At 41.9% G+C, this 16482-nt stretch overlaps 2 protein-coding genes across 6 annotated transcripts in view; one reads left to right on the top strand and one right to left on the bottom strand.

The window, feature by feature from the left end:
- Positions 1-10353, bottom strand: part of invs (inversin) — a 94472-nt gene extending 84119 nt beyond the window's left edge. For all 4 annotated transcript variants that reach the window (XM_062984073.1, XM_062984074.1, XM_062984075.1 and 1 more), the window contains exon 1: positions 10173-10353. The gene's annotated coding sequence lies outside the window, so the exon portion shown is untranslated. The remainder of the gene's footprint in view (positions 1-10172) is intronic.
- Positions 10354-10493: 140 nt separating this feature from the next.
- The window catches only part of erp44 (endoplasmic reticulum protein 44), a 55065-nt gene continuing 49076 nt past the window's right edge, over positions 10494-16482 (top strand). Inside the window, exon 1 of one of the 2 annotated variants that reach the window (XM_062984078.1) lies at positions 10494-10731. In XM_062984078.1, coding sequence (XP_062840148.1) covers positions 10675-10731 — 57 coding nt within the window. In that variant the 5' untranslated portion in view covers positions 10494-10674. The remainder of the gene's footprint in view (positions 10732-16482) is intronic. The other variant, XM_062984077.1, reaches the window with a different exon arrangement.

Raw genomic sequence — 16482 nt, 5'->3', positions numbered from 1 at the left:
GTTTTAAGGTATTCGCATACCTACTATCACAAACCTGTCACACCTGAGACATGTAAAATCATGCCCCTTAGCAATGGCCAATCAGTTACTCCCTCTCTTAGCTACCGTTGTAGCAGATGGCTCCTCCCCTTAGCAACAGCCAAGCAGTCTCCTCCTCCCTTAGCAACCATCATAGCAGATGGCACCTCTCCTTAGCAACAGCGCTAGCAACGGCCAAGTAGTCTCCTCCCTTTAGCAGCCAGCATGGGCGGAGCTGCAAGAGACGGCTAGATCCACCTCCTCACCACTCAGTTCAGCTTGGGGAGTTATGTGAAGCTGAGGCTCTGTGGCCTAGCCATGGAAAGGAGGGATACTGAGAGTGAAAATCCTTTTCATGGGCCCCAGCAAGGTGACCAAGAGATACCACTACTTATTATATTGTTATAATTGTATTACATTATTATAATATTTTATTACTATACTTATTATATTATTATATTACTAGCTGTGCCTAGCCATGTGTTGCTGTGGCGAAAGTATTGAGGAATTAGTGGTAGTTAGTATATGTTATTTCTTCTTGTTGATATACAATATTTCTGGTTGTTCCCTTTTTTGTCTGTTGGAGGAAAGTATGAATGCTGCAATTAGCCGGAATGATTAGCATGTAATGGCCTTTCAGCTTCAAAGCCTGGCTGCTTCCTTCCTGGGGGAATCTTTTGTTGGGAGGTGTTAGCTGGCCTTGATTGTTTCATGTCTGGAATTTCAATTTTCAGAATGTTGTTCTTTGCAATATTTTCTGTTCTTCTACTGTATGTGTAGATTAAGAAGTACCCAAATGCAGCGTTTCAGCGCACACATTCAAAGAGAAAGGCTGTTGCCCTCAGAAAACAGAGGATTTGCTAGGCTTTGATGATGCAAGGCTATTCAGTGCTATTCATGCTGGCCAACAATGGATTCCCCTAAGTATGAAGCAGCCAGGCAAGTGGGGTTTATATCCCTGTGCAATAATGTCCAGGGTGGGAAAAAGAAATCTTGTCTATTGGAGGAAAGTATGAATCTTGCAATTATCCAGAATGATTAGCATTTAATGGCCTTCCAGCTTCAAAGCCTGGCTGCTTCCTCCCTGGGGGAATCTTTTGTTGGGAGGTGTTAGCTGGCCCTGATTGTTTCCTGTCTGGAATTCCCCTGTTTGCTAGGACACGAAATGGGTGGAGTGTAAAGGGAGCGGGGCCTACCCTTCTGACTGGCAGCCAGGTGGAGAATGGCACTTCCTCATCCTTCTCTCTCCCCCCCCCCCCCCCCCCGCTTTGTGTTTTTGGTGGTTTTTCTTTATTTGGACTTTATATTTCTAGATTTATTTGATTGAAAGACATAGATTGGATGACTATATCTTTTGTGGCCAAATTTGGTGTGATTTGGTCAGTGGTTTTGTTGTTTGCTCCATGGGAAAAACTCACATTACATTTATATATATATACACACACACACACACACACACACACTGTATTACAGTATAATTATATTATAATTGCATTACACTATTATTATATATTATATTATAACATATTACACTATGTAACACTATGATTTTTGCTCCTAGGTTTATCAATGTCATTTTTTCCTAGGATTCTATCATAAAAACATGGAGAAGGGTTTATTAAGCTGCAAAAAAAAAATGGTTGTTGCTGGACATCCTGCACCACATTATATTATTATATTATAATTATATTTTATTGCACTTTTTCTGTGTCAGGAGCGACTTGAGAAACTGCAAGTTGCTTCTGGTGTCAGAGAATTGGCCATCTGCAAGGATGTTGCCCAGGGGACGTCCGGATGTTTGACCATCCTGTGGGAAGTTTCTCTTTATATATCTGTGGAAGGTCCAGGGTAGGAGAAAGAACTCTTTTCTGCTGGAGGCAAGTGTGAATGTTGCAACTGGCCAGCTTGATTACCATTGAATAGCCTTGCAGCTTCAAAGCCTGACTTCTTCCTGCTTGGGGGAGTCCTTTGTTGGGAGGAGTTAGCTGGCCCTGATTGTTTCGTGTCTGCAATTCCTCTGTTTTCTGAGTGGTGTTTCTTTATTTTAGAGTTTCTGAATACTGGAAGCCAGATTTTCAATAATAGGGAGAAGGGGGAGGCACTGAGGTTGCTCCCTGGGAGGGGCCTATGGCCTCTCCCAGCAGGAAAATAACACGGGGGCATGGCCAACGAGGAAGCCACACCCCCTGTCCTTCTCCCCAAGGACACGGATTGCTTATCACATGCATCTCATATCTTCTGTGTTCCAGAATCACCAAACCACACAATCTCCATATCTGCACAGACAATGGAACCACCACAAATATTGCCTACCCACAGGGATTGTGAAATCACATATAACTGAAACCTGTTCTTTCTCTATCCTTTATTTCCCATTGAACCAGACTGGGCCACAGCAATGCATGGCCGAGTACAGCTAGTTGCCTAATAAATAGCTATATAGATTATAGTAATATTGTTAGATGAACTCCACCATAAGAGTTTGAGGAATCTGCTGCAACATTGCTCCTTCATATACAGCATTATATTTTGGCAGTTTACATTGATATGGCAGTGGTACCCTGCCTTAATCAAGGCAGATATAACTTAGTCACAATCATGTAACATCCAAATTACATTACTTTAAGGCAGTGGTTCTCAACCTGTGGGTCCCCAGATATTTTAATTTTCAAGTCTCAGAAATCCTAACAGCTGGCAAACTGGCTAGGATTTCTGGGAGTTGTAGGCCAAAACACATGGGGACCCACAGGCTGAGAACCACTGATTTAAGGCAACCAACATGGAACTAACTGCCTTTTAGGAGCACTTCAAAAATGACAAATTGATCAGAATATAGTTATCAATTTGTTAATTTGGCAGATATCTTGAAACATATCACTATGATTTGCAATAATATTACAGGTCTAATTATTTTCCAGATCTAGCTGGAAACTTTGTTTTTTAAATCCCTATAGTGCAATTCTTTCCATGCTTACTCAAAAGTAAGTCCACTAAATTTAACTATACCGTACTTCGTCCCTGGCAGTCTCCAAAATAGGTTATTTTGGTTTGCTCTTAAATTGAATTTGTATGTAAGTTGGAACAGGTATATTTTAAGTGTAACTCCAGCCAACTGTGTGTGTGTGTGTGTGTCAGTGTTTATATATGTAGCTTTGGATAGCATAGGAAAGGGTTAACACCCCTGTGTTGTTTGCTTTGGTGTCTGTGCCCCTGTTCAGAAGATTTCACTTCACTTTCTGTCCCTGTGATAATTAGATTTTCAAAATTGGCTTGTTTTTTTGTTGAGTTTTCGAACATTACTGAATGAAAAAAGTACCTGTTTAACATTTGGATTAAGAGACTTTTTGATATTAATATTGTCATTCCCTTTATAAAGCAAAACAAAACTACAGGAGGTTAGTTTCCACTTGGACATTAGACATTGGACCCATTAGATATAGCTATGCAAATTCAGAAGAGACTAATACTTTGGTGAAAGATGGGAAATTATAGGAAATGATATATTAATTTCCAGGGTACAGGACTATGTTTCATTACAATTAGAGCATCTCTATTAGTTAGTACAGATGTCTTGCCCAAGGCATTTTGTCAGTCAAATTATTTTGTCACGTGGATCAAAATATCCAAAAAGTCAAATATTTGTAACTCAGGGACTGCCTATATATGCGTTATACTGGCCAATACACATTTTGGTGCCTCAGATGTTAGACTTGTTTCTGAGTATGTTTGACCTGCTGATTCAGAAAATTGGGGTGCTGGTTCAGAAAATTGAATTGTATAGACCACATCAGCTCTAGATTATTAAATATGGTTTTCTGTGGGCGAGCACATGGTGACTACTGGATGTTCTATGTTCTGTATCAGAACTAAAACTGATGTGGTCTATCCAAGGCAATTGTCTGAATCAGTATGCCAAATAACCAAATTGAATCTAAAGTTGACCAAAAACTGATTCGTAACCCTTTTAATACTACTGTGGTCAAAGTGGTGCCTGGTCATGTGGTCCCTGTTCAAAAAAAGGTTGGGAACCACTGATGTAGATGTTAAGCAACATTTGGGGGGGGGGGAGTAGCGATAAGCCCTGCGGGACTCCACAGCTCACTGGCCATGAGGTTGAGCAAGATTCCCTCAGGACCGCTTTCTGGGTTTGGCCTGGGAGGAAGGACTGGAACCACTGTAACACAGCACTTATCCCTTCGAGTCTCCACAGAAGGATACCATGGTCAATGGCATCGAATACCGCTGAGAGGTCCAGGAGAGGGTCACACTCCCCCTATCAAGCTCCTCACTAGACTTGTGCATTTCGGCTGAACCTCGATCCGTTTCTGCTGGCCAAATACCAGGAGAGCTGCAGATTCATTTTCACATGCCTCTTGAAAAAAGGCTGCTTGCTGGATAGCCATTTTTTTGTCTGCAGCCGAAAAATGCAGCTAGATCTGGCCCTCTGGCGGCAATGGGGAGGGCTTCATGGGCTCCCCTTCCCATGATTTTTAGGGCTATCAGGATGAAAATGACCACATTTGCAGGACACACCAACCACTGTTAGCCCACCAAGTTTCATAACGTTTGGGACATCCCCTAATTTTAGGAATTTATTTTCCTTTTAGAGCAGAGAGAAATATAAACAGAAAGAATTTGTTTGCAAAGGAAAGAAATAATAGGTAGGTAACTAGGTAGTAGTTTTCTGAGAACGAAGCTTTTCTTTTTGTTTGCTGGGATTATTATTATTAATTCTTTTTTAGAAATATTTTCTGAAGGAGGAGGAGAGACAATGGGTTCTGGCAAAGTTTCTCCACAGATTGAAGCCCAAAACTTGTTTGCAAAGGAATAAAATTATAGGTATGTAGATAACTAGATAAAAGATAGAAGTTTTCTATGAATGAGGAATTTATTTGCTATTAATTCTTAATAATAATAATAATAATAATCTTTTAGAAGTATTTTCTGAAGGAGAGGAGGGGAGGAGAAAAAGAAGCTCTCCCAAGTCCCCAAATGCCTGTGCGTTCCCCACCCACCCATCCCACACGTTCCCAACTCCCAGTCAGTCTCACTAAATAAAAAGAATCAAGAAAATAATGGAATATCAAAAAGGTTCATTAGAGAGACCAAGTCAAGCCAAAAAAATAAAGCAGAGAGGCAAGCAGCAAGGCAACTGGACTGCAGCCAGCACGTGACTGACAGCAATGGAGATGGTCACCCCATTAAATAGACACAGCTTGCGTAAGACATGTCACAGCGTTATTCTATTCTGATTGGTCCAACCTCTGTGACCGCCTTTCACCCTAAGAGCCTGCACAATCTCTTCGATCATCTGGGGAGGCCCTCCTCTTGTTTCCTTCACTATCGCAGCCTCGGCTTGCTGGGGAACGAGGGAGAGGGCCTTTTCTGTAGTGGCCCCCCGGCTTTGGAATTCCCTCTCTAGGGAGACTAGATTGGCTCCAACCCTGTCTGGCTTTGTGAAACAGCTGAAGACATGGCTATTTCAGTGTGCGTTTGATTAATTTACCAAGATGATAGACCAGGGGTCCCCAAACTAAGGCCCGGGGGCCGGATGCGGCCCTCCAATGTCATTTACCTGGCCCCTGCCCTCAGTTTTATAATATAATATTTTTATATCAGTTTTAATAATATAATATTGTATATACATATAATATTGATAGAAATATTACAATGTAATACTAACAATAATACCATATAATAATATTAATTAATATTATATATTACCTGTAATATTACTAATAATATTACAATATAGTGGTATAATTCAATATAGTAATATATAATGCTAATATTGTTCTATTCTAATAATATAATATATTGTATATAGATATAAATTGTAAGCCGCTCTGAGTCCCCTTCGGGGTGAGGAGGACAGGATATAAATGTAGTAAATAATAAATAAATAAATTTTGACTTAGGCTCGCCCAAAATCTGAAATGACTTGAAGGCACACAACAACAATAATCCTAATTAACTTGACTATCTTGTTGGCCAGAAGCAGGTCCACACTTCCCATTGAAATCCTGATCGGTTTGAGTTGGTTAAAATTGTTTTTATTTTTAAATATTGTATTTTTCTTTCGTTGTTGTTGTTGTTTTTGCACTACAAATAAGACATATGCAGTGTGCATAGAAATGGGTTCATTTTTTTTTCTTCAAATGATCATTCGGCCCCTCAACAGTCTGAAGGATTGTGGACCAGCCCTCTGCTTTAAAAGTTTGAGGACCCCTGTGATAGACCCTTTCACCGAGACATTCTTAGCAGTTTAATCCCTTCCTACCTTACCTTATCCCATATTATCCCAGTTGACTCTCTGACACTTGTTTATGCATTTTATTAAAGCTTTGGATATTGTGTTTTATATGCCCGACCCCTTTTAACTCCAGTGGTTGATGCTGTATTATTACTCATTTGTTCTGATTATATGTGTTTTATTGTATTTTTAAAATGTTTAAATTGTTTATTTTATTTTATTTATGTTATTACTGTTTTGTTTTGATATTCATTGTAATTGATTTATTCTGTTTTGTTTTGGGCATCGCCCCATGTTAGCTGCCCCGAGTCCCTTCAGGGAGATGGTGGTGGGATAGAAAAATAAAGTATTATTATTATTATTATTATTATTATTATTATTATTATTATTATTATCAGGCAGGGCTCACAGGGAAACCCTGTGCGAGCAGCACACAGCAGCCTCTCCGCACCGAGTAGTGCCGAACAAGGGAGGAGGAGTCGTTATCAACTGCCACGTGGTCCTGTTATGGATGAAAAAACGTAATGGCTCAGCCCTTACAGTTACGGCCATCTAGCCAAGTTGAACAAGCTGGATTGCCCGAAGGGAACCAACCACTCCAAATCCGTGCACAGCCTACTCCCCAGGTAGATAATCTACCCTTTTTGTTCCATATGGCTGTGTGGAAGGGCCCTCAGGACCTACCTACACTGCTGTCTCAAACCTGCTGCCTGGAGTGGCTGCCTCGTTTCCCACAGGGCCCTGATGGTTAATTAAAGGCCTGGCTGTGGTCAACCTGTTGCTCATGTAGCACGTGTCATCTGCCAAGAGGCAGCCAGCCTACTTGAGGGATCGCATCTCCTCCTACCAACCGACATGAGCCCTGAGATCATCAGGAGAGGCCCTTCTCGATCCCACCACCGTCACAAGTGCGATTGGTGGGAATGAGAGAAAGGACCTTCTCCGTAGTGGCCCCGCTGCTCTGGAACTCCCTTCCCAAGGAAGTGGGCTCCCTCTTTACTGGCCACTTGCTCACAAGTTAAAATCTTCCAATGGAAGCAGGCCTTTCCCGATGACCCATAATAGGAAACGAGCAGGCAACTATTGGCTATCTCAGGGAATTTTTAATAGGACATGTGGTATTTATTAAGTGTTGTATTTGGTTTATGCAAGATGCTACAGTAGAGTTTCACTTATCCAAGCTAAACGGGCTGGCAGAACCTTGGATAAGTGAATATCTTGGATAATAAGGAGGGATTAAGGAAAAGCCTATTAAACATCAAATTAGGTTATGATTTTACAAATTAAGCAGAACAATAATGTATATACACTCTTGTAAAACTCCCAAGAAATGTAATACAAATCAGGTTTCTACAACTCTATATTAGAATAATTCTCTTCAAACTATATTGCATATCATAGAATCATAGAATAGTAGAGTTGGAAGAGACTTCATGGGCCATCCAGTCCAACCCCCTGCCAAGAAGCAGGAAAATATAACAAAATTGCTTTCGGGATATCATAAACAAAGGTACAATTTCCATGTCATAATCTAACGAAGTATACTATTCAAGGAGTAAATAACAGACATAAAGAGACAACCAAGTCCATATTATTCCTGGAGTTGCGTGGAATCATGGGCCAATGTCAATTGTAGTGAAGATATTCAGTCTCCAAAATAACTTTCTGTATTCAAAGGAATTCTTCATTTGATTCTCAACGCCAAGAACTGGTACACAACAAGGTCTCCCAGGTTGTTCCCCTTGTTTCGTTATCACTTCCATGGAAATTGTACCTTTGTTTATGATATCCTGAAATTTTGTTATATGCAATATAGTTTGAAGAGAATGTATTGCTAACAACAAGGCAGCAGGAGACGACAGGATCCCAGCTGAGCTGTTTAAAATCTTAGAAGGTGATGCTGTCAAGGTGATGCATGCCATATGCCAGCAAATATGGAAAACACAAGATTGGCCATCAGATTGGAAAAAATTAATTTATATCCCCATACCAAAAAAGGGAAACGCTAAAGAATGCTCAAATTTCCGTACAGTGGCACTTATTTCCCATGCCAGTAAGGTAATGCTCAAGATCCTACAAGGCAGACTCCAGCAATACATGGAGCAAGAGTTGCCAGATGTCCAAGCTGGGTTCAGAAAAGGCAGAGGAACGAGAGACCAAATTGCCAATATCCGCTGGATAATGGAGGAAGCCAGGGAGTTTCAGAAAAACATCTACTTCTGCTTTATTGACTATTCTAAAGCCTTTGACTATGTGGATCATAATAAACTATGGCATGTTCTTGGTGGTATGGGGATACCAAGTCACCTTGTCTGTCTCCTGAGAAATCTGTATAAAGACCAAGTAGCCACAGTAAGAATTGACCACGGAACAACAGACTGGTTCAAGATTGGGAAAGGAGTACGGCAGGGATGCATACTTTCACCCTCCCTATTCTACTTGTACGCAGAACACATCATGCGACATGCGGGGCTTGAGGAATCCAAGGCTGGAGTTAAAATTGCTGGAAGAAACATTAACAACCTGAGGTATGCAGATGATACCATTCTGATGGCCAAAAGTGAGGAAGAGCTGAGGAGCCTTATCACCAAGGTGAAAGAAGAAAGTGCAAAAGCCGGGCTGCAGTTAAACATTAAAAAAAACCAAGATCATGGCAACCAGACCGATTGACAACTGGCAAATAGAGGGAGAAAACGTGGAGGCAGTGACAGACTTTATATTTCTAGGCGCGAAGATCACTGCAGACACAGACTGCAGCCAGGAAATCAGAAGACGTTTACTTCTTGGGAGGAGAGCAACGGCCAACCTCGATAAAATACTGAAAAGCAGAGACATCACACTGGCAACGAAGGTCCGCATAGTCAAAGCAAGGGTATTCCCCATAGTAACCTATGGATGCGAGAGCTGGACCATAACGAAGGCTGAGCGAAGGAAGGTAGACGCTTTTGAACTCTGGTGCTGGAGAAAAATCCTGAGAGTGCCTTGGACCGCAAGAAGATCCAACCAGTCCATCCCCCAGGAAATAATGCCCAATGGCTGCTCACTGGAGGGAAGGATACTAGAGGCAAAGCTGAAGTATTTTGGCCACATCATGAGGAGACAGGAAAGCTTGGAAAAGATCACGATGCTGGGGAAAATTGAAGGAAAAAGGAAGAGAGGCCGACCAAGGGCGAGATGGATGGACGGTATCCTTGAAGTGACTGGCCTGACCTTGAAGGAACTGGGGGAGGAGACGGCCGACAGGGAGCTCTGGCGTGGACTGGTCCATGAGGTCACGAAGAGTCGGAGACGACTAAACGACTGAGCAGCAGCAGCAGAGTTGTAGAAACCTGATTCGTATTACATTTCTTGGGGAGTTTTATAAGAGTGTATATACACATACATTATTGTTCTGTATTATTATAGATATCTGTGCATTATCCGTTTACAAATTAAGCACCAAAACATGTTATACAACAAATTAGACAGAAAAAGTAGTTCAATACGCAGTAATGTTATGTTGTAATTACTGTATTTACGACTTTAGCAGCAAAATATCAAGATATATTGAAAACATTGACTACAAAAATGCATTGGATAATCCAGCACCTTGGATAAGCGAGGCTCTACTGTATTTGTTTATTGGTTTCATTTGGGGTTATGTTGTTGTGCTTTGTGTCATGTAACTTTCTGCTGTTTTAACCACTGTTCGCCGCTTTGAATCCCACCCATGGGAGAAAAACGGTGTAAAAATAAATAAATAATAATAACTTGAGTCACCAGAGGCTGCAGTGAACTTCCAGGGAGTGAGCCCGGCCCGCCCTCTCCTCGCAGGAGGCGCCCTTCAGTCCCAGGAGCGGAGGAAACAGTCCCTGAAGCGATTCGCAGCCCCCTCCCCTTCGCGATGCCCTGCGCCACTTACCTCACCCCGGCGCCTCCTTCCCGCCAAACACGAAGGACGGTCCCAAACGAGCCCCTCCGCCCTGCCGTCATCCCTTCTCCGTAGTGCATTCTGGGACGCTCAGAACTATGCCTCACAGGAAAGAGTGGCTTCAGTCCCCCTCTCTTGGTTTTTCTCCCTTCTCTTTCCACTCCCTTCACTGACCAGAGAGGGCGCTGGTCCCAATCCAGCGCCTTCCTTCCAAGGAGACTACATTTCCCGGCAGGCTGCGGGGCGAATTTAGAACCCGGAAGTGTGGCTCGTTTGCATGAGGGGGCGGGTAGCGCGAGCGAGTGAGTGAGGCCGGTCTCTCTTCCTCCTCCTCCTCCTCTTCCTGCGGCGGCGGCTATCTGTGGAGCTCGCGACCGGCGTGCAGTTCCTCCGGAGGCCGGGGGAGAGAGAAGAGATTAGGAGCTCTTCGCCCGCCCTTCCTTCTTCCCTCTCGCTCTCTCCCTCCCCCCTCTCCTCTGCAGCAGCCCCCACCATGAGAGCCCCCGCCGCCATCTTCCCGCAGCCCGGCGCCCGCCTCCTGTTCTTTCTGGTGAGTTGAGGGCCTCAGCTGTGCCCGAGCGGGGCGGGAGGGGCATTGCTTCAGCTTGCGCCCTCTCCTGCCTTTCTCCTTTTCGGGAAGCTGGTGTGGCTCCTCCTGATAGGCTCCCGACGCCTCGCACCCGGAATTGGTCGTCAGGGTGCGGCTTCTGCAGCCGGGGCCCTTCTCTGAGGCCCCTTCCACACAGCGGAATAAAATTTCACATTACCCACTTTGAACTGGGATATATGGCAGTGCGGACTCAGGGCCCTTCGACACAGACATACAACACAGAATATCAAGGCAGAAAATCCCAGAAAATCCCTGCTTTGTACTGGGTTATTGGCGTCTACACTACAATATATCCAGCTCAAAGCAGATAATGTGGGATTTTCTGCCTTGATATTCTCGGATATAGGGCTGTGTGGAAGGGGCCTCGGATAACCCCTCCAAAGAGGTATTGTGGGTTATTCTGCCTTGATATTTTGGTTTATATAGCTGTATGGAAGGGCCCTGAGAGCCCTTTTCTATGTGGGATGTTCCCGCAGAGAAGAGTAAGCGCTTTTGCTTTTTCCAACAACTACTTATCCAAGAGTCGCTTATCCAAGGTTCTGGTTTATCCAATACATTTTTGTAGTCAATGTTTTCGATATATCATGATATTTTGGTGCTAAATTCGTAAATACAGTAATTACAACATAACATTACTGCGTATTGAACTACTTTTTCTGTCAAATTTGTTGTATAACATGTTTTGGTGCTTAATTTGTAAGATCATAACCTAATTTGATGTTTAGTAGGCTTTTCCTTAATCCCTCCTTATTATCCAAGATACTCGCTTATCCAAGGTTCTGCCGGCCCATTTAGCTTGGATAAGTGAGACTCTACTGTACTTTCTTTTGGGAAGGAGAGGGCTCAGCTCATCCACCTGTGCCTTTTCCTGTCCTAAGCCCAATAAGGTTGCCATGAGTAGACAGGCGACTGGAAGGCATGCTTCCAAAGGTTTTTACCAACCTTCTCATTTTATCTTCTATCCCTTTGGCCTTGAAATGGGAATAAGGCACATTGACTCTTGGGTTTGGTTCCATAGAAAGACCACCATCTTTCCTCCTCCCCAGCTTTGCGCATCAAGGCCCCTTTCCCATATGTGTATCAAATATGGGAGTCTAAAATGGTCTTCCCATACATGAGTTGAGATTACACAACTTGGGGCTCTATGGGAGGATCGCAGGGCTCCTGATAAAAGTTGCCAGAAGTGTTGAGCATTATTGTCCAGCGAGGCATTGATCAATAGCGCCCAGGTGTTACGGTCATGTTGGCCTTTCTTTTGTTTTACTAGGGTCTTGTTTTCCCAATTTATTTGGATCTGGGAGCAGGGTAGGTATCATTAACCTACATACCTTATATGCTACGTTGCAATAAGTGACTTTGGACCTTAATAAAACGTTTGCTGCTGCTGTTGCAGTATGGGAGTCCTTTCAAACTGTTGCCAAAATCGAAGTCATAGGTTCTTTTGAGAGACTGCAGTTTGTGTGTGATGTAGGACTGAGATTTATTTATTTATCCTTCAGAAAACAAATAAAAAATATTCCTGTGGAAGGAAGCCTTTGGGGAAGACAACAGCTAAATTGGGTTACGTGCAATGGACATGGAATATGGCAACGGGAAAGTGGCAGTTTTAAATTTAATCAGAAGTTTTACTAATTATCTTATCTCGTATTATCATTTATAGATTAGCTGGATACATTTTATATGTATTTATTGAATTGGATTTTGACTACGATGTGGTGTATGTTGAATGGCATTGAAGGGTTTCCCTATATTAGCCGCTCTGAGTCCCTAAATGAGAGAGAGAGGGGGGGGGATATAAAACTAAGTAAGTAAATAAATAAGTGAATTGAGAATACAGTTATCATGTATAAAAAACGACAAACACAATTTAAAAAACTTGGCGTTATGCTAAATTTCCTTTGAACAGAAACTGATCACTTGGAGTGCCTCTGGTGTCACTATAAGAAGGTCCTCCATTGTGCATCTGGCAGGGCTCAGACTGCACTGTAGTAAGTGGTCCATGGTTTTCTCCTCTCCAAACTTGCATGTCGTGGACTCCATTTCTTAAGATTGGCTCTGTATCTCGTGGTCCCAGAGCACAGTCTGTGCAGCACCTTCCAAGTTGCCTAGTCTTCTGTGTGCCCAGGAGGGAGTTTCTCATCCGGTATTATTTATATATTTACAGCATTTATATTCCACCCTTCTCACACCGAAGGGGACTCAAGGTAGATCACAGAACACATATAAGGCAAATATTCAGTGCCGATTATAACGACAAGACAGACAACAGTCACTGATTCAGGTTCTGGATTTTAGCCTGTCACTTTTGGACTCTTGTTTGCTGAGGTGTTACTGTGAATATCTCTGTAGATCTTAGAAAACTATTTCTTGATTTAAGGCATTGGCAAGCTCGCTTATATCCAAACAGAGGATGAGCCGGAGATGTCAGTACCTTGGTCCTTTCATTACTGCCTGCTACTTCCCAGCGGATATCAGGTGGTGCAATACCTGCTAAACAGTATAATTTCTCCAGCAGTGTAGGGTGTAGACATCCATTGATAATGCGGCATGTTACATTAAGAGCCACATCCACTGTTGTAACGTGAGAACTGAGATAGGGCCTCATCACATTTGAGCATTTTCCCACTTCAATCTACTTTGAATGCTGTGACTGCCTCCTGCAGAATTCTGGGGCTTCTCTGGATTAGGAGTTTAAAGGCCCTTCCCTAAATTACAAACTCCAGAATTCTGCAGGAGGCAGTCACAGCATTTAAAGTAGATTGAAGTGGAAACATGCTCAAGTATGATGAGGCCCTAAGTATATTTCCAAAGTTCAAGCAAGATTGTAGTAGAAGAATATGCATTGCTCGGAATGGGTGTGAGCAGGAATCAGTGAGCTAATGTTGTTAAGGGGCTTCTTTCCTACCCCCCCCCCCCCGAAAGGCCCCCATCTACAGTGCCATATAAACCAGTTTTTGAATTCAGATTATCTGCTTTGAACTGAATTATATGTCAGTGTAAACCCAGGCAAAGGTGCACATATCAGGATGAGGTGTGGAACGCAAGTAAAGAATATTTTTTCACAGCAAGCAGCAGTGTCCGGCTTTTCAACATAGTCATGAATCTTGGCAATTTACCTTTGCCTATTTTTTAAAAATCTGTTTCTTTGGTTTGAACATACAGTACTTGGCAAACAAAATCCCATGCTGCTTTCAGTGAACAATTTGGAAGTTTCCTCCTTCCTTTGTAAGTCCTTATTTCTCCTTTTTAAAGAAAATATGTAATTCCATTTTAAATACCCATGTAGAGCTGAAAAACAAGTAACCTCTTCAGTGTGGTAGATGGCTCATCAAACTACAGTAAAGGTTAAGCATCCCTCATTCCTAATTCTAAGATCCAAAACACTCCAGAATTGCCCACATGGGTGGCTGAGGTAGTGACACGTTTGCTTTCTGATGGGCTCCAGCTCAATATGGGCATTTAAAACGGAAGTACCTGTTTTTAAAAAATGCAAAATGAAAATAAGGAAGGCGGAAACTCTTAAATTGGTTCATTGAAGGTAGTATAGAATTTAGTTTGCTTCATCCCAAAGAAACAGATTTTAAAAACAGGCAGGGACAAATTGTACACAAACTTTGTTTCATTAACAAAATTAGAGTTTTCAAAAAATCGTCTTAAGGGTGTGTGAATAAGCTGTATCTGAAATTTAAATTAATTTCATGCTTAGACTTGGGTTTCATCTACAATATAATCTCATTATGTACATATATATACAAATACAGATATTTAAATCTGAAATCCAAAACATTTCTGGTTGCAAGTATTTTGATTAAGGGGCATTTAACTTAATTACAGAAAAGGATTGGTGCCCCCTAAGTAGCAGCTATTAAAATTATGGTTGCTTATAATTGAATTAATCTCCTGATTAATTGGCTTACATTTACTCCTAAAAATGTTATGCTCAAATGTGTAAGGGAATACAAAACTTAAAGGGCACCAAGTTCAATCTGATCATGGAAACTAAGCATGGATAGCCCTGTTTAGTACTTGGATGAAAGACCACCCAGACATTAGTAAGATTGCTTCCAATTTTGTGTCACATGTACAATTCCATCTAAGGCAGGTGTTTACTACTCAAAGTTCTTGTTTTCACAGCTGCCTCATTTGTGGAAGAAATAAAACTTTTGTAGTCATGAACAAGAACTTGCAATAGTACATTTGTGATTACTGTATCCAAACCTCTCCTTACACACAAAAGTATACAATACTCTTCCTGCCTTGAAAATGAAAGATACATTTGGAATTAAATGCAGAAGTGTCAGCTTTGTTGCAAAGTTTGTTGCAAACAAAATCCTGTAGTAAAGAATAAATTTCACTTGCCTGTTTTTTAAAAGTGGATTTTTCAACCATTAATACTTTTCAGTATGGTAATGGTATTTAAAATGAGCTTCAGAATCTTTGTGGTAGAAACCAAGGGAAGGTAGTCTACAAAAAGGACAGTATACTAGGAAATACTGTTCTTGATCTTTTTTTAAACTAAAAGAAGACAGCCCAAAGCTTTAGAAAACATTTCTGATTGGCTAGGACTGCCTTATTTGTTGTAGGTGAACAATCTGAGGCAAAACTTCAAAAGATATTTACAGGACATTGCACATGAAACTAACATTTATTGAGCTACAGAGGTAAAGAAAGAAAGAGACGACATTACAGAGAAAGCAAAAATATTGTATCAGCATTGTTGCTTAAAAATTCATATTCTCTACATTCTTAGTATTCCAAAGCTGTACAAACATTACTAGCAGTTATTACCAGTAGCTTTTGTAGCCTTGATTTAATCACATTACTTATAAAAGCCAATTAGATGTAAATTCTGATATTTGCTAGTACCATATTAAAAGGAAGAATCATCTAGTTAGTTTCAGAAGGACTTCCTTTAAACTTCAGTTGAGGACATTTAGAGCACCATGTGCATATTCAAATGGGCACATGTTGCACAGTACATGCTTATACTAATATGACTATTCTGTTCCTAAATAAACAATTAGTTTTTGTTTTCCACTTCAGTTAATAAACTGATCTTTTATAGAATCATAGAATAGTAGAGTTGGAAGAGACCACATGGGCCATCTAGTCCAACCCCCTGCAAAGAAGCAGGAAATCGCATTCAAAGCACCCCCGACAGATGGCCATCCAGCCTCTGCTTAAAAGCCTCCAAGGAAGGAGCGTCCACCACGGCCCCGGGGAGAGAGTTCCACTGTCGAACAGCTCTCACAGTGAGGAAGTTCTTCCTGATGTTCAAGTGGAATCTCCTTTCCTGTAGTTTGAAGCCATTGTTCCGTGTCCTAGTCTGCAGGGCATCAGAAAACAAGCTTGCTCCCTCTTCCCTATGACTTCCCTTCACGTATTTGTACATGGCTATCATGTCTCCTCTCAGCCTTCTCTTCTGCAGGCTAAACATGCCCAGCTCTTTAAGCCGCTCCTCATAGGGCTTGTTCTCCAGACCCTTAATCATTTTAGTCGCCCTCCTCTGGACGCTTTCCAGCTTGTCAATATCTCCCTTCAACTGTGGTGCCCAAAATTGGACACAGTATTCCAGGTGTGGTCTGACCAAGGCAGAATAGAGGGGGAGCATAACTTCCCTGGATCTAGACGCTATTCCCCTATTGATGCAGGCCAGAATCCCATTGGCTTTTTTAGCAGCCGCATCACATC

This window comes from Anolis carolinensis, chromosome 6 (genome assembly GCF_035594765.1).
Source record: "Anolis carolinensis isolate JA03-04 chromosome 6, rAnoCar3.1.pri, whole genome shotgun sequence".
Classification (NCBI taxonomy): Eukaryota; Metazoa; Chordata; class Lepidosauria; order Squamata; family Dactyloidae; genus Anolis; species Anolis carolinensis.
The sequence above is the reverse complement of the archived record's forward strand: the minus strand, read 5'-3'. Positions and strand labels throughout refer to the sequence as shown.